This window comes from Oratosquilla oratoria, chromosome 8 (assembly GCF_046742065.1).
Source record: "Oratosquilla oratoria isolate Oo_2021 chromosome 8, ASM4674206v1, whole genome shotgun sequence".
NCBI lineage: Eukaryota > Metazoa > Arthropoda > Malacostraca > Stomatopoda > Squillidae > Oratosquilla > Oratosquilla oratoria.
This window is the reverse complement of record NC_134784.1, coordinates 30,459,638-30,477,891: the sequence shown is the minus strand read 5'-3', so window position 1 is coordinate 30,477,891 and position 18,254 is coordinate 30,459,638. Positions and strand designations below refer to the sequence as shown.

Here is an 18,254-nt window from a genome sequence, read left to right as displayed (position 1 = left end):
AAGAAACTCACGTGGAATAACTATACTGGGGTATGCTTTCACTCACCCAACCCCTTTATAAGAGCAAAACCCTTCAGTATGCAAGTATGTACAATTTCAACCAAAATCTAAAACACAAGTCACTGTATTGATGACATCAAAGCATGGGCATTCATAAGAAATTATTGCACAACTAGGATAGCCATGTAATGAACCCCAGTACGTTAAATTTCATACTGTTTTGAAGTTGTAGAATTATGATTCAAAATATGACATACATTCTTGATGACAAATAGGTTTAAATGACAGAATTACACACTAAAGTTTAATAGGAATTTAGCCAATAAGGGAAGGAATCAGTCTTAAGCAAGGTAATAGACATATTATTCATTAATAGACAAACTTATGCATGTACCAAAGCCCCTTTTCCCGATATATGGGAGCAGGGTAAGTCAAAGCACTCACACAGATCATTACATCAGGTTATATTCTCTTTGAGTGACATAAACCTCTCTCTCATTCACAATCATTCTCCATTCACACTTACCTTTTGGCCTCTCATTTCTCTGCTTAACAGACATTTCTATTGCACCCAAAGCCTTTTTCACTCTATCCATCCACTTCATTCTTCATCTTTCCCTTAAGTTTATTCCATCCTCCCATGTCTTCTACATTTTTTGCTAGTCTTTCTTTACTCATTCTTTTCACATGCCCAAACCATCCCAGTATTCTTTGATCGAGCCTAATTGCCAGCTCCCTTTCCAGCCTGACTCCCCACATTTCTCACTTTAACCATCCCCATAGTTCAAAGGATTACAAAGGATTACAAAGGCGGAGCATGCCGACAGGAGACCTTTTGATCCATATCTAGGTCGGATGCGAAAAAAAAAAATCATAATAATAAAACAATAAATAAAAACTATAATAATGTAAATAACAAATAAAATACATAAATAAATGCATAGGTATAGTTAAATAATAAACAAACAGGTAAATAGTAAATAATAATAAATTGACATATAACTAATAATAAATGAAAATCAAACAGACAAATGATAACAAAACAAAAACAAATAATATAACATAAATTTGGGAATGGATGCGAAGAGGAGACTGTATGAAGGAGTGATTGTGCCAACAGCACTGTATGGGGCAGAAACGTGGAACATAAGAGAAGAAGAGAGGAGTTTGAATGTGTTTGAGATGAGGTGTCTGAGAAGTATGGTGGGGGTTACTAGGCTGGATAGAGTGAGAAATGAGGAGGTGAGGAGGAGAACAGGGGTGAAAAAGGATTTGGGAGATAGGGTTGATGAAAGAATATTAGGATGGTTTGGACACATGGAAAGAATGAGTGAAGAAAGACTAGTAAAAGAGGTATGGAAGGCAGATGTGGAGGGAGTGAACATGAGGGGACGTCCTAGGATGAGGTGGATGGATGGGGTGAAGGGGGCTTTGGGGAAGAGGGGAATGTCTGTTGAGGAAGGAAGGGAGAGGACGGAAGACAGAGGTGAGTGGAGAATGGTTGTATATGGATGATGTTGTGACTGCATGAGGAGGAATGGGGGGTGGGGTAGTATGTGTGAGTAAATTTTGACGCAGCCCGAAGGGATTTCTCCCCGTCCTCGCCTTATATGCAAAGGGGGACGGATGTACTGTGTCTTGCGACACTGCTTCTGACCCAGGGCGGTGGGCAGGGTGCAGGGATGACCCGTCATCCAGGAGGTGCTCAGATGAGAGGAAGGGTGGGAGGGGTGTGGAGTGTATTTAGGGATGAAATGGGTGGGAGTGTTTTTATGCCTTTCCCTTTTTGGCTACCTCCCTTGGAAGGGGGAAAAAGCCTTGGTATATGTATGTATGTATAATCATTACAGCATCTTACTTAGGTATTTATCTAACTGGTTCTTAAAGCTTCGAACTGAACTACATTGCACTACCTGTGCAGGAAGTTTATTCCATTCATTTACTACACAGTTGGCAAAGTTGTTTCTACCTACTTCTAAATTGAATCTATTTCCGGATAGTTTGAGACCATTGTTTCTTGTCTGATTCTCATTCAATGTGAAAATTTGGTCACTTTTGATGTTGTCAATTCCCTTTAAAATCTTAAACACCTGTATCAAGTCACCTCTGAGTCTACGCTTTTTTAGGGAAAACGGATTCATGTGTTTTAGTCGATTTTCGTATGATTTATTTTTTATATTTGGAATCAGTTTTGTGGCTCGCCGTTGTACTTTTTCCAGTCTGTCAATGTCTTTAATGAGATTCGGTGACCATACAGAAACAGCATATTCCAAATGTGGACGAACTAATGATTTATATAGCTTGTTAATGAGTGATGGACTTTTGAAATCAAAAGATCGCGCAATCAGTCCCAGAATCTTATTTGCTTTCTCAGAGGCTGAAATACACTGCTTGGATGATTTGAGGTCGTTACTGATAATTACGCCGAGATCTTTTTCACTATCCACTTTTGTTAACGAATTTCCAAATAACTTGTAATCGTACTTACTGTTATTTTTACCTATGTGCATTACCTTGCATTTACTTGTGTTAAATTTCATTAGCCACTTTTCAGACCATTGCTGTAATTTATCTAAATCTACTTGAATATCTAATTGGTTTGAGTGATCATTTGCCACTCCGCACAGTTTTGTATCATCAGCAAATTTGGAAACAGTAGATTTTAGTCCATGGTCTATATCATTTATATATACTATGAATAGAAGTGGCCCAAGAACGGAACCCTGAGGAACTCCACTTCCAACACTTTTCCATCCAGAAGTTTTTCCATTTAAAACAACTCTCTGTTTTCGACCATTCAACCAATTACTAGTCCAACCTAATAGGCTACCACTTATTCCATGCAAAGCTAATTTAGTAAGTAGTCTTTCGTGTGGGACGGTATCAAAAGCTTTTGCAAAGTCTAGATATATTAAATCTATATTGTTTCTTTTGTCATAATTCGAGATAACTGTGTTGTAGAATTCGAGTAAGTTAGTTACGCAAGAACGTTTCCGTCTGAAACCATGCTGGCTATCATTTATCAAACGGTTACTTTCTAAATGATGTTCGATAGCATCTCTGATGATAGTTTCCATTATTTTTCCTACGATTGAAGTCAAACTTATAGGCCTATAGTTATTTGGTTTCTTTTTGTCACCTTTTTTGAATATGGGAGTAACGTTAGCTAGCTTCCATTCTCTTGGGACATCTCCGGATATGATGGATTTCTTGAAAATAATTTCTAATGGAACAACAATCTCATTTTTCATTTCCTTTAAGATTCTTGGATGCCAACCGTCAGGCCCTGGTGTTTTATTAACTTTGAGTTTGTCTATACACCTTTTAATTTTTTCTTTTGTTATATTTACTGTAGTGAGTAAGTTTACCCCAGACTTTTCACAGGTTTCAGTTTGGAATTCACTTTGAGGTGTTTCGTTTACGAATACCGAGCTAAAATAATTGTTTAAGATATTACACATTCCTTCATTTGAATATTCAAGTTGACCGTCAGCAGAAAATAGTGGACCAATGTGATTCCTAACAACCTTTTTATCTCTAATGTAACTATAGAATTCTTTGGGATTCTCTTTGGATTTATCAGCGATGTTCATTTCGTACTGTCGTTTTCTTTTCCTTATTGTCTTTTTTAAATCTCTCTGTATTGATACATAATTTTCATAGTCATTAGATGCACCCGAGCACTTATATTTCTTATAAGCCTGTCTCTTTTTAGCAATACTTTTTTCAGTTTCTTTGTCGAGCCACTTTGGGCGAGCCTGATTTGGGGGGCATCTGTCTTTAAAAGGAATGTAAGTTTGAATCATCTTAGTGAGCCTATTTTGAAATATTTCCCACATCTGATCTACAGGTCTTTCGTTTAATTTTGCCTCCCAATCTGTAAGCCGAAGCTCCTGACGTAGTCCTATGAACTGAGCTTTACTGAAATCGGGTATTTTAGAAACACAAGTATCTATTCTAAAATTGTTTAGGAGTTTGAATCTAACTAAGTTGTGATCGCTATTTGCAACAGATTCACCGACTTCTACATCAGTTACCATGCTTTCGCGGCTAGTGATCAAAAGATCGAGTAAGTTTCCATATCTTGTGAGCTCTTTTACATGCTGAATTAAGTAATTGTCACCAAGAAAATCAATCAAGCGACTACCTATATGGCCATGTTCAAGGGTCATCCAATCAATGTCAGTAAAATTGAAATCACCCATTATCAATAAATCCCGGTTGCAGAAACTAGACAGTTCTTGAAATAACAGTTGGTCGTCTGCTAATGATAATGTCTTTGGCCTATATATTACACCTATATTCATTTTTTGTCCATTTGTTTGGGTTAACTCAACCCACTTCACCTCATATACATTTATGCTCCTCCTTTCTGCCTCTGTTAAACTCCAAGTCTCTGCCCCATGCAGTACCATAGGCACAATCAACCCTTCATGCAGTCTTCTTTCCATTTATCCCCAGATACCTTTATCTCACGACACTTCACCCCCATGATGTTTACTTATTTCCCTTTCACTATAATTTACCTCCAACATCCACTGCTTCAGACATTCCCCCCCCCCCAAAAAAAAAAATCCCAAAATAGGCAAGAATAACAACAGCAAGACTTCAGATCACCATCCAGCACTAAAACAATACCAACAGTGAGTAGGCCTGGCCAAAGAAACAAACTGCCCCAAATGCAACTCTTATCGAGAAGACACTGAACACATCCTACACTGCCCCATCCTTACCATACCTACACAATAACACAATACTTCTTTCTAGTGACTTATGGACCAATCCAGTGGCTGCTGCCTGCTGTCTACAAGGTGTGGGTCTCCTGCAAGAGAGACTGGAGCAACAGATTGACTGATCCCTGCTCCATATTCACATTAGAAACAAATAAAAAAAAACTTTCAAACATATCTCCCATCTCAACACCCTGGCTCAATAACTGTGTAGCAAGGCAAAGCCTCTCCATCACTGGGGCTAATGGTTGAAGCTGGTTCACCCTCACTTGATTCAAAATATGCAAGCACTCCCACATCTGCGAAACTGACGAGAACATCCCTTTCAGCTGCATCATTCCTTCATTAATCCACATCTCCCACCATTCACTCCAACTTTTATCCTCTAGTCTTCCCTAGTCAATTAGTTAAATATACATAACCAAAGCTCTCTTTACCCCATCCATCCCTCCATTTCTGCTTTCCACACTATCTTTGTCCTTCATCATTAATTTTTTCAACTCTCCACCCTGTTTCCTCATATATTTTTTCAATACACTCAAAAGGTGAAGGGATACAGTTGAAGTTGATAGAAATGATGGTCCTGGTCCAGGCAGTGTCAGCCCCTTGGATGTACACCACCTGATGGAGGTGAAGCCAGTGACAGGCTTTTAAAGACAACAGAAGGAAAGGGACTCTACTTTCTGTCTTGCAGGACCACCACTTGCGGATACATGGCATTAGTTCCTGAGGTGTCACTACGTCTATAAAGTAACTTTCAATAAGTACAAAGAACAAACCCCATTTACCTTTTCAGTGGTTCCCTGAGTCTAGTCTCTTGCCACTCACTAAGAAGGTTCTTCGCACGCTTGACGAGAGTTTGAGTGCCACATGGAAGATGGTTGGCCAGATGATTGTAGATCTTGGTCTTCTTTCGACTCCCAATCCTATTTAGCTTCATTTCAATACTGTGTGGAAAAAAGGAGAATCAAAAAGGGAGGTAGCCAAAAAGACAAAGATATAAAAACCATTCCCACCCATTCCATCCCTAAATACACTCCACTCCCCTCCACCCTCCCTCTTATCTTGTCACTTCCTGGATGACGGGTCATCCCTGCATCTTGTCCACTGCCCTGGGTCAGAGGCAGTGTTGCAAGACACAGCACATCCACAGCTACCCTCTCTCCAGCAAACATTAAATAACCTCACCAGCCAGTCCACCATCACTGTACCTCCTTTTTTTACACATTCTGCATGGCATCCATCCAGATCAGGTGCCTTACCTGCTCTCATCATCTTAACAACTGCCTTCACTTCATCCTTCCTTATTTCTCCTCCATTTTCCTCATTCATCACTCTCATTTTCTTAGCACTTCCCACTGCAGCTATCTTTCCCTCCCTATCCTCCTTCACATTTAGCAACTCCCTAAAATACTCTGCCCATCTTCCCCTTACTGCCTTCTCTTCCATTATCATCTCTCCATCTGCACCTTTTACCTTTTCTTCTCTATTTGATTCACCTCCTCTTCCTCTCTTAATTTCCTTCCAAAACATCTTTTTATTACTTCCAAAATTTTCGGTCATACTCTTACCCCATTTCACATCTGATCACCTTTTTGCCTCCTTTACCTTGTGCTTTACTTCTCTTTTCTTTTCTTTGTACCTCTCATATGATTCCCTCGTCCTATTTTGAAACCAATCTGTGAAAGTTTGCTTCTTCTCTTCTACAACCTTCTTTGTTTCATACTATTACATACCAAAAAGGCCTTTTCCCTTTTATATGGGGACTTAGCCAAGCCAAACCACCTGGTCCATATAAATCTCAATAAAGCGGGGCCATTTTCTTACCTTAACAACATTTTGTTGACAGAGTCTGTGAAGAACTTCTGACTGGATCCCTTGCTGGCACGACCTACTTCCTTTATCTGGTTCAGCACCTGGGTAAGAAAACCAATGTAATTAGGTATCAAAATATCTTACTCACATGCACACAAAGAGAAATATACAAGAAAAATAGAACACAAAAGATGTCAACTAGGATGCTGGGATTGGGATATAAGTAGACAGAAGCACTGTAACTGCCCACATTAGAAGAGCAGAGAAAAAGAAATAATATGAATGACGTGAGCAAATTTTGACGCAGCCCGAAGGGATTTCTCCCCGTCCTCTCCTTTTATGCAATGGCGGGACGGAGAAGGGGGGTCGCCGATTTAATGAAGCGGCCTTGCTGTGGATGTGCTGTGTCCTGCGACACTGCTTCTGACCCAGGGCAGTGGAGAAGGTGCAGGGATGACCCGTCATCCAGGAGGTGCTAAGATAAGAGGGAGGGTGGAGGGGTGTGGAGTGTACTCAGGGATGGAATGGGTGGAAATGATTTTATGCCTTTCCCTTTTTGGCTACCTCCCTTGTGAGGGGGAAAAAGCCTTGGTATATGTATGTATGTATGAATGATTTAGAGGGGATATTGGCAGCATTTTGTTACGGCAAATTAGCATGCAGTTGACACTTTAGGGTCTATATGAGGTGCCCCTACGGACCAGAGCCACACATTTTGTCTATGATAGAGGAGGACTCTGTACACAGAGAAATGATGAAACTTTTATTATACTGCTACTGTCCCTCCGTTATGCTGTCCCCCCAACCCCTTGTTGCTGTCCTGTGCCATTTCTCTGAATTCTATTTCCTTGTTTTGCCTACCCTGTGGTGGGGGGAAAAGAATACTGCCACCAAGTATTCCCACTTGGATCATAAGAGGCAAGAAAAACGGGACAGGGATTGGGACCAGGCATCTTTCTCCCCGTAGCCCCACAGGGGACATTCCCAAAAAAAAGTAAAGGCATAAGAGGGTCTAGGAGTTTTCCAACCAGCACCCTAAGGTTTGGGTCTTTTAATGTGTGTGGATGTGGTACAGATGAGAGTAAAAGGGAAGAGATAGGTAGTATGTTTGTGAGAAGATGGATGTGTTGGCTTTGAGTGAAGGGAAGGATGAGTGTGAGTTTGGGAATGTAATTGGGAGGTTCTCAGGAGTGAAGAGAGTACGAGAGAGAGGAGTGGCCATACTAGTAAGTGAAGAGATAGGTAAACGTGTAGTGGATTGGAAGCAGGTTTCTTCAAGGATAATGTGGATGAAGGCAAAACTGGGAAAGGAGATGTGGGTTTTTGTAAGTTTATATGGGCCTGGTCGAGAAGAGTGTAGAAGAAAGGGAGGCTTTTTGGATAGATTTAAATGAGTGCATAGAGGGATTAGGGAGGAACATCAATGTAGTATTGGGAGACCTTAATGCTAGGATAGGAAATGAACCAATTGACGGAGTGGTTGGGAAATGTGGAGTTCCAGGAAAGAATCGTAGTGGAGAGTTGTTGTTGTTGTCGTTCCCTAGACTGTCTGTCCGAGCAGTCCCGTCTCCCCAAGGAATGCCACAGCCGAAACTGGGTTTTTCCACAAATCCTTTATAGAGTGTATGTTGTGTTGTTTGCGTACATGATTGTGTATAATGCAGTCTTCCATTATGTGTTGTATGGTATGGGGTGAAGTGTTACATCCTGGGCAGCTGTTCACAATGCGGTCATCCAGCCTCTTCTGGTAGCTTAGAAGTGCTGGGTGGTGGCCGCACCGCAGTCTGGCCAGGTGGACTCTGTCCTCTGTCCAATCCCCAAGAGGAGTGGAGAGTTGATGGTGGCTATGTGTCTAGAAAGAGAGATGATGATAGCAAATACAGTGTTTCGGAAGAAAGTCAAGCATAAGTACACATGGGAGAGGGTGGTGGATAGAAGGGTGGTAGATAGAGCATTAATGGACTATGTAGTGGTAGATAGGAGTATAGTAGGAAGAATTAAAGATGTACAAGTGCTAAGGGGAGAGTGTGGGGGAATATCAGATCATTTTTTGGTGGAAGGTAAGTTGAGAGTGGAGGATAGATGGAGAAAGAGGAAAAGGACAAAAGGTAGGGAGGTGCTTAGAGTGAACTCTTTAAATGAAAAGGAAAAGGAGGAGTACAAGAAGAAGCTGAGAGAGGAGTGGGAGTGAAGGATAGAGTAGAGCTAGGAGTGGAGGAGGAATGGGGATGGTTCAAGGAGGGAATCAAAGTGTGAAAAGATGGTGTGTGGAACAAGAAGGACGTGGGAAAATAGAAGGAAAGGTAGTAAGTGGTGGGATGAGGAGACAAAGAAGATTGTAGAAGAGAAGAAGCGAGCTTTCACAGATGGGTTACAAAATAGGACGAGGGAGATATGAGAGGTACAAAGAAAAGATAAATAAAGCAAAAGATAAAGGAGGCAAAGAGGAGAGCAGATGTGAAATGGGGTAAGAGTATGACAGAATTTTGAAAGTAATAAAAAGATGTTTTGGAAAGAAATTAAGAGAGGAAGAGGAGGCGAATCAAGTAGAGAAGAAAAGGTAAAAGGTGCAGATGGAGAGATGATAATGGAAGAGAAGGCAGTAAGGGGAAGATGGGCAGAATATTTTAGGGAGTTGCTAAATGTGAAGGAGGATAGGGAGGGAAAGATAGCTGCAGTGGGAAATGCTAAGAAAATGACCATGATGAGTGAGGAAAATGGAGAAGAATTAAGGAAGGATGAGGTGAAGGCAGTTGTTAAGATGATGAGAGCAGGTAAGGCACCTGATCTGGATGGATGCCATGCAGAATGTCTAAAAAAAGGAGGTACAGTGATGGTGGACTGGCTGGTGAGGTTATTTAATGTTTGCTGGAGAGAGGGTAGAGTGCCAGAGGACTGGAAGAGTGCCTGTATAGTTCCACTTTACAAGAGAGAAGGGGACAAGTGTGAGTGTAGTAGTTTCAGATGGATTAGCTTGTTAAGTGTAGTTGGGAAGGCTTATGGGAGGATCTTGATTGAGAAGATTAGGAAAGGAACAGAGGGAGAAATTGGTGAGGAACAATGTAGATTTAGGACAGGTCGAGGTTGCATAGATCAGATTTTTGTGGTTAAGACAGGTATGTGAGAAAGATATATGAAAAGGTAAGGATGTTTTTTGGGCTTTTATGGATCTGGAAAAGGCTTATGACAGGGTAGACAGGAAGGTACTGTGGGAGGTTTTGCAGATATACGGGATAGGAGGAAAACTTTTAGGAGCTGTCAAGAGTTTTTACAAGAGTAATAGAGAAGTAAATGCCTTGGTGGATTAAAAAGTGTAATGAGGAATAGACATTTGGTAATGGAGGCTAAGAGGGGATTGTACGAAGGAGTGATTGTGCCAACAGCACTGCATGGGGCAGAAACATGGACCATAAGAGGGGAGTTTGGATGTGTTTGACATGAGGTGTCTGAGAAGTATGATGGGGTTACTAGGCTGGATAAAGTGAGAAATGAGGAGGTGAGGAGGAGAACAGGGGTGGTAAGGGAATTGGGAGATAGGGTGGATGAAAGAGTATTGGGATGGTTTGGACACATGGAAAGAATGAGTGAAGAAAGACTAGTAAAAGAGGTATGGAAGACAGATGTGGAGGGAGTGAACATGAGGGGGCAACCTAGGATGAGATGGATGGATGGGGTGAGAGGGGCTTTGGGAAACAGGGGAATGTCTATTGAGGAAGGAAGGGAGACGACAGAAGATAGAGCTGATTGGAGAATGGTTGTGTATAGATGATGCTGTGATGCATGGATGGGTGTGGGTGTGGGAGTACATGTGAATGATATTTTGACAGAGCCCAAAGTGATTTCTCAGTCTTTTCTTTTTTTACATGAGGGGATGGAGAGGGGTGACTGCCGATTAAATGAAATGGCCTTGCTGTGGATGTGCTGTGTCTTGCTACATTGCTTCTGACCCAGGGCAGTGGGTGAGAAGCAGGGATGACCCATCATGCAGGATGAGCGAAGAAAAGAGGGAGGGAGGGAGGGAGGGAGGGAGGGAGGAGTGGTGAATGGGAGTGGAGTATGTGGGATTGAAAAGAGTGGGAGTGAATTTATGCATTTGACTTTGGCTACCTCCCTTGTAAGGGGGAAAATGCCATTGGTATATGTATGTATGTACTACCACTAGTTTCTGTGTCTACCTGGCAATTTAAACTGATCACTCACATCAGAAGCAAGACCTGTAACTTTAGGGAAGGAACAAGAAAATGGGAATTGTGTGCAAAGGGATGGGTAAGAGTTATGTTAAACATGATAGAAAATATGGAGCGAGAAGTGGAGGGCATGACAGGGTGGAGAGGAATGAGAAATGCAGGGGAAGACAAAGCAAAATGTTGTTAGGGCAGGACAGTTTGTGCCGGAGTAAGACAATTGGGTAACAGTATGGCATGTGTGAAAAGAACACAGCCCAGTGTAAGGAAGAGCTACAAGTCAAAGCAAGAGCAGTGATCAGGAAATGGGAGATAACAAGGCCTTGGAACAACATACCTGTAGTAGGTCATCTGGTAAATTTTCTGGAAGCGGAGTGTGATCTTCATCTTCACCCGACATGACCTGCTGGTCCGGGTCAAGCCCATTCTCTGCACCTGCACTGTTCTTGTTGTTGTTCTCCTCCTCTCCATCAGACTCGTTTTCACTTGATGAAGAGCCTGAGTGATAAATGAAACATTAATAAATGAAACATTAAACTTGCAAATTATCAAAACCTTTCATTTTCCCTTTGAATTATACAAAATCTGTTTTCTGCCAAGGATATATTTTTTTTTACCCTCTCCCCCAACTTCTTATTCACTCAATATAATTCACTGGACAGATGAGAACATCCTTTTGGGCATCATCACTTCTTCATCCAATCAAAGTCCACAGTTCCTAATCTGACTAATACCTTTGATACTTACTATCTGATGAATCGCTGTCTGACGACCCAGAGGTAGAACTGCTTGAGCCAGAATCATTATCCTCCTCCTCTTGTTCATCTTCATCAGTTTTGTTTGTCTCTTGTCTTGCCTTGCTGACAACTGCTTCAATGGAAGCGGCAATGGCTTTGGTACCTGTGGTTCCTTCTCCCCCTTCAGAGCCTGCATTGCAAAAGAAAACAAATGTTCCTATGAAACTGTCCACAACTACTGGGTATATATATTTTTTATTTGGATGTTAGTCATACATTCTGTACAAATATTTGTTACAGAAGTCTCTTTCATCTATCCTTTCTTTCCCACTGCAAACAAAGCGTGTCCCTGACTGTACTTGAAACTGTTGCCATGTTCTCCATTCCCCTCCATCATTTAATCACTATTCCATAGTAACAAGAGCAATCTACATTCCTGTACTTGAAGCAATACCCTTTGCAAGCCATATCCCTTGACTACTCTGGTTGAAGCAATACTCCCAAACTAGCAACAGGTACCTGAATAAGGTGATCCTACAAGATAAACATCAGAGAATACTCTCCTAGCTCTCTTCAAAACCCATCCATTCCCTTGCCTCTATTTGAAGGTGAAGCTCCAAAGTAGCCAACGCACACTCCAAACTAGGTCCTACATCTCACTCTCAATTTTAATAGTACTTCTTTCAACTTTTCTCATAAGGCGAGCTGATAACAGCCAAGTTTCCTTCTATTATATGCTGACAACAAACTGTCCCACACTTGTACAAAACAGACAATAGTTCAATATTTCTACCCTAAGGAGCCTATGGGAGAGCCCCAGAACTGTTTCCAGTTGCTGTGGGATTACAGATTTCCACTCAGTCAAACTTGAGGCACCAGTAGGAAGAAATAGAGGCATTATACTTGCAAGAAGGAGTGGAGTCTTTCTCTAGTAAAAAGGGAAAGTAGTTATTGTCAATAATACAGATTCTTCCCAAAAATGATAATTTCAAGCTAACCCTGGCATGGTGGATAAGAAACTGCACAACTTGATCCATCTTTGGATTAGGAGGAGAAGAGGTTAACTGATGCTAGAGTATAACCTTTGGCTCCATATCCAATGTGCTCTGGTTAGCTCAAAACAACTGCATTTAGGAAAAGCTAATTGTATCATTAACAATACCCCTACTTTCCCTTTTACCAAACTAAGACCCACCTCCCTTTTCTTGCAATTGTAATAATACCTCAGTCTTTTGATAATTGCCAAGTTCAGTCCCCACCCACAGCTGACAAGCATCACAACACAAGGCACACCTGCACTACAAGTCACATCTGCTCTATTGGGAAAACGCAAGAAGTTTTTGTTTCTTGTTTGTGTCTGTGTGTCAGGTCATACCATTACCCTTAGATCAGGCAATACATGAGCTCTGAGCTTTTATCAAGCAGGGTTATAGCTGTCAATCACAAGTCTAGCATGTGATCCAACACAAAGTGAATTACTGTCCTCTGGTTTTCCTTGAAAAGTAATTCTACTCTCCTACATTGACCCTCAACAGTTAAAAGACAAAACCCCTCACCTTTGTCATTTCCATTGATAGGTTTCTCTTCCTTTTCCTTTTTCTCGAGTTTCTTAGCATTCATCTTGCTTATCATCATCTTCCTTCGCCTTAGTAACTCTCCTTCATCAAGCTTCCTGCATTTGTTCTTCAGATTTCCATTCTCTACCAAGTTCTGTAGAAAAAATTTGAATATCAAGGTATCATCCATACTGAAATGGTGGGTATCATGAGATGCTTCTAACGCTACTACACCTTTTCACACTGCAGGACCCTGACAAGAAGTACAAACCTTGCTGTCCTCATCACTTCCTGGCATCACTTCTCCATCCTCATTATTGTTAGCATGATCAGATTCAGAATCAGAGTCCAGACAATTCTGAAAGATACAATAATAATCAATATTTGCAATAACAGTACTGTGGTGGATGTTTTGTTCTTGCCATGGTGGAGATTGTTGTTGTTGTGGTTACTGCAAAGGCCCTTTTTCCTTTATAAAGGGGTGGCCCAGCCACACCATTCACCCACCCTTCAACCATCCCACATCCATTTGTTGTCCTTTCTATCTTTGCTCCTTGTGAATGAAGGGCCAGCCTGTCATCCCACCCACTGCTCAGATCTGAAGTAATGCAACAGGACTCTGTATCCCCATAGCAGGGCCTTACATGGTAGCTCTCCACACTCACCCACCACAGAACCTACATAGCAAGCAAAACCTTCTGGTCACATCAATTTATTATCCATTCACAACAACTCTCTACTCACACCTATTTTTTGCTCTCCCCCTCCTACTCAACAGGCATTCCTCTTGTACCCAAGGCCCCACTTCATTACCACCCATCCATCTATCTATCTATCGATCCCAGTCTTGGTCTTATCCTAAGTTCATTCCATCCAATTCTGCCTTCCATACTATCTTTACTAGTCTTTTACTCATTCTTTCCATATACTCAAACCATCCCAGTATTCTTTGATCAACCCTATCTGCCAGACATACACAAATGATCCTTTCCTATTTATAACTTGGTGGCAGTCAAAGCACACACCCACTACATACATACATACATATACCAAGACTTTTTCCCCCTTACAAGGGAGGTAGTCAAAAAGGACAAGGCATAAAATCATTCCCACCCATTCCATCCCCGAAAACACTCCACACCCCTCCACCCTCCCTCCCATCTTAGCACCTCCTAGATGACGGGTCATCCCTGCACCCTGTCCACTGCCCTGGGTCAGAAGCAGGGTCGCAAGACACAGCACATCCACAGCAAGGCCGCTTCATTAAATCGGCGACCTCCCCTCTCCGTCCCCCCATATAAAGGAGAGGACGGGGAGAAATCCCTTCGGGCTGCGTCAAAAATTTTTGCTCCCACACACCACCTCACCCCCCACTCCCCCGTCCACTCCACCTCATGCATCACAACACTTTCCATATACAACCATTCTCCATTCACCCCTGTCTTCTGTCCTCTTCCCCAAAGCCCCCTTCACCCCATCCATCCATCTCATCCTAGGCCGTCCCCTCATGTTCACTCCCTCCACATCTGCTGGCCTCGGACCAGCACCCACTACATACACACTAAAATCTATTTAATGCATTTCCATCTCAACACCTCTTGGATGGTCATCCCTTGCATACACACATATAAATTCAAGTTATGAATCATGCATCTAAACACAACTCCCATTTTTTCTCAGCCATATTCTTACCGCTTTCCGTTTTCTGGGAGCCTCCACTTCACTCTGTACAGAATCTTGGGAGGTATCCACTTCACAGAAGTTTAATTCTCCCGAGTTGATGTAGAAGCCACCGTGCTTGGTCTCAATGTGAGTTGGCATCACTCCATCATACTGTTGTATAATTATTGCATTAGTAACAAATATTCATTATCATAAAGAGAAAGAACATATTGTCTAAAGGATGTGAAGAAATAGTTTTCCATATAGATGCATGTATACATGGAATAACTTAGGTGATATATCCCAAGCTTGAAAAATACATGAATTCAAATCTAAATATAACTAGGTTTCTTAATGCAACACTTAGCAACTGCTGCATGGGTAGACATTTGGGCCCAGGGCAAACCCACCTCAGGAATTAGCCAAGAATATAAGACACCACAAATTCCTGAAGTGAGTTTATGTCCTGGGCTCAAATGTCTGCACAAGCAGCAGTTGTTAAGTGTTGCATTAAGAAACCTAGGTGTATGATAAGTGGAAATCAAGCATACAGAAGTTGGAATTACATGAATTTGAGGCTAGGTATGATAAATTGGTGAGTAGGAGACAGGACCTAATGAGCATTCCTCCTTTCCTATTAACTACAATTAGGTAAATACAGGCTGATTACTCAGGACTTTCCTTTCTTCTTTTTGTAACCTGGTTACAACCAAGGTCAACCCCTTCTATAAAATAGAAGATGCTTCAACATACCACTTCCTAAACCAGTTAATGAAATTACCGTAAAACATGGCCCTGTCAAGACCATCTAATACTCACAGCATCAGAGTTGTCAATGAAAGGGTCCGTTTCATCATATCCTTCACCTAATACATTGAAATCATCCAGGTTTCGATTCCGCTTCTTCTTCTTTCCCGTGTGTGTTCCTGTCCCCTGTAAAGGAATAGTTAACAGTTACATATTCAAATCACAAGCTCCACTACTATCAATAACAAAGACCACATTTTACAATCACAATCAACTAATATTTAACTCTAAAGTTGTCACCACAATGGACTATACAGTGGTAACCAGGAGAAGATTAGGAAAAGTTTTGGATGTACATGTTCTAAGGTGAGAAAGTAGGGGAATATCAGATAATTTTTGGGTGAAAGATAAGTTAAGTGGAGGACAGATGGAGAAAGAGAAAAAGGACATAAGGTAGGGAGATGCTTATAGTAAACTGCTAAATGAGAAAGAAAACAAGTACAAGAAGAAGCTGAGAGAGGAATGGGAGGGAGTGAAGGATAGAGTAGAACTAGGAGTAGAGAAGGAATGGGGATGTTTCACCAAGGGAGTCACAAGGTGTGCAAAGATGGTGTGTGGAACAAGGAGGACGGGAGGAAATAGAAGGAAGGGTAGTGAGCAGTGGGGTGATGAAGTAAATAAGGTTGTAGAAGAGAAGAAATGAGCATTCATGGATTGGTTACAAAATACGATGAGGGAGTCATATGAGAGGTACAAAGAAAAGAGAAGGGAAGTGAAACATAACATAAAGGAAGCAAAGAGGAGAGCAGATGTGAAATGGAGTACGAGTATGGCAAAATTTTGAAAGTAATAAAAAGATGTTCTGGAAGGAAATTAAGACAGGAAGGGGAGGCTAATCAAGTAGAGAAGAAAAAGTAAATGTTGCAGATGGAGAGATGATAATGGAAGAGGTGACAGTAAGGGATAGTATTTTAGGGAGTTACTAAATGTGAAGGAGGATAGGGAGGGAAAGGTAGCCACAGTGGAAAGAGCTAATAAAATGACAGTGATGAATAAGGAAAGATTAGGGGAATATAGTTATCAAAATGATGACAGCAGGTAAAGCACCTAGATTAGATGGGTGTCATGTATAGTGTCTAAAAAAGGGTGGTACAGTGATGGTAGATTGGCTGGTAAGTTTGTTTAATGTTTGTCTAAAATGGGGTAGAGTGCCAGAGGACTGGAGAACCTGTATAGTTCCACTTTACATGGAAAAAGGGAATCAGTTTGTTGAGTGCACTTGGGAAGGCTTTGACTGAAAGAATTAGGAGAGGAACAGAGGGAGTAATTGGTGAGGAACAGTGTGGGTTTAGGAAAGGTAGGGGATACATGGATCAGATTTTTGTGGTAAGGCAGGTGTGTGAGAAAGCTTTAGGAATAGGTAAGGATTTTTTGGGGGGCCTTTATGTCTGTTGAGAAAGGACAGGAGAGGACAGAAGATGGGTGAATGGAAAATGGTTGTATATGGATGATGTTGTGATGCATGAGGTGGAATGGTGGGGGGATGGGGGGTGAGGTAGTATGTGTGAGTAAAATTTGACGCAGCCCAAAGGGATTTATCCCCATCTTCTCCTTTTCTGCATAAGGGGACAAAGTGTGGGTTGACGATCTAATGAAGGGACCTTGCTGTGGATGTGCTGTCTTGCGACACTGCTTTTGACCCAAGGCAGTCGACAAGATACAGGGATGACCCATCATCCAGGAAGTGCCAAGATGAGAGGGAGGATAGAGGGTGGAGGGGAGTGGAGTGTATTGGAGATGGAGTGGGTGGGAATGGTTTTTATTCCTTTGTTTTTTGGCTACCTCCCTTGTATGGGGGAAAAAGCCTTTGGTATATGTATGTATATATGTTATGGATTTGGAAAAGGGTTATGACAGGATCAACAGGAAGGCACTGTGGGAGGTATTGCAGAAATATGGGATAGGAGGAAAGCTGTTAAGAGTAGTAGAGCTTGTGTTAGAAATAGAAATGGAGAATAAGTAGTTTGTGGTAAAGGTGGAACTTTGCCAGGAATGTGTTATGTTGCCTTGGCCATTCAATTTGTAAGTGGATGGAGTGGTGTGTGAGGTAAACACAAAGGTAATGGGTCAGGGATTGGAGATACACATACATACATATACCAAAGGCTTTTTTTCCCCCTTACATGGGGGGATTGGAGATCGTTAAAGAAAATGGAGAAAAATAGGAGGTAAGCCAATTGTTGTTTGCTGACAACTGCACTTGTAGTGAGATCATAGAAGGGATTAAGGAAATATGACATAGTTTGGGAAGATGTGTGGAAGAAGGAAATTGAAAATAAATGTGGGTAAAAATGTGATGAGGTGTAAAAGGGGAGAGGATGGCAGCAAAGTGGAAGTGAATATTAAGGAAGAGAGATTGAAGGAAGTGGATAGCTTTAGATACTTGGATGCAAATGTGGCAGGAAAGGGAGGAGTGGAGGTAGAATGCAGATTGAGAGAAACAAGTAAATGCCTTGGGGATTAAAAAGTGTAATGAGAAATAGACAATTGGGAATGGATGCAAGGTGGAGATTGTATGAAGGAGTGATTGTGTAGACGGCACTGCATGGGGCAGAAACATGGAGCAAAGAGAGGAAGAGCTTAAATATGTTTGAGATGAAATGCCTGGAGAATGGTTGCTGTGATGCATGGAAAGGAGAGGGTGAGGAACTGGGGGGGTGAGAGTATGTGCGAATGATATTTTGATGCAGCCTGAAGGGATTTCTCAACATCTCTTTTTCTGCAAGGGGGGACGGAGGGGAGGAGGGTCACCAATTAAATGAA

General features: G+C 41.6%; 1 protein-coding gene across 8 annotated transcripts in view; it reads right to left on the bottom strand.

Annotated features, from left to right (window-relative positions):
* The window catches only part of yem (yemanuclein), a 167,310-nt gene that overhangs the window by 140,260 nt on the left and 8,796 nt on the right, over window positions 1–18,254 (bottom strand). For 7 of the 8 annotated variants that reach the window (XM_076189097.1, XM_076189094.1, XM_076189095.1 and 4 more), the window contains exons 3-11: window positions 15,504–15,617; window positions 14,715–14,855; window positions 13,294–13,380; window positions 13,023–13,176; window positions 11,477–11,656; window positions 11,067–11,227; window positions 8,191–8,397; window positions 6,558–6,646; window positions 5,519–5,677 (exon numbers count right to left, since the gene is read on the bottom strand). In XM_076189097.1, coding sequence (XP_076045212.1) covers window positions 5,519–5,677; window positions 6,558–6,646; window positions 8,191–8,397; window positions 11,067–11,227; window positions 11,477–11,656; window positions 13,023–13,176; window positions 13,294–13,380; window positions 14,715–14,855; window positions 15,504–15,617 — 1,292 coding nt within the window. The remainder of the gene's footprint in view (window positions 1–5,518; window positions 5,678–6,557; window positions 6,647–8,190; window positions 8,398–11,066; window positions 11,228–11,476; window positions 11,657–13,022; window positions 13,177–13,293; window positions 13,381–14,714; window positions 14,856–15,503; window positions 15,618–18,254) is intronic. The other variant, XM_076189100.1, reaches the window with a different exon arrangement.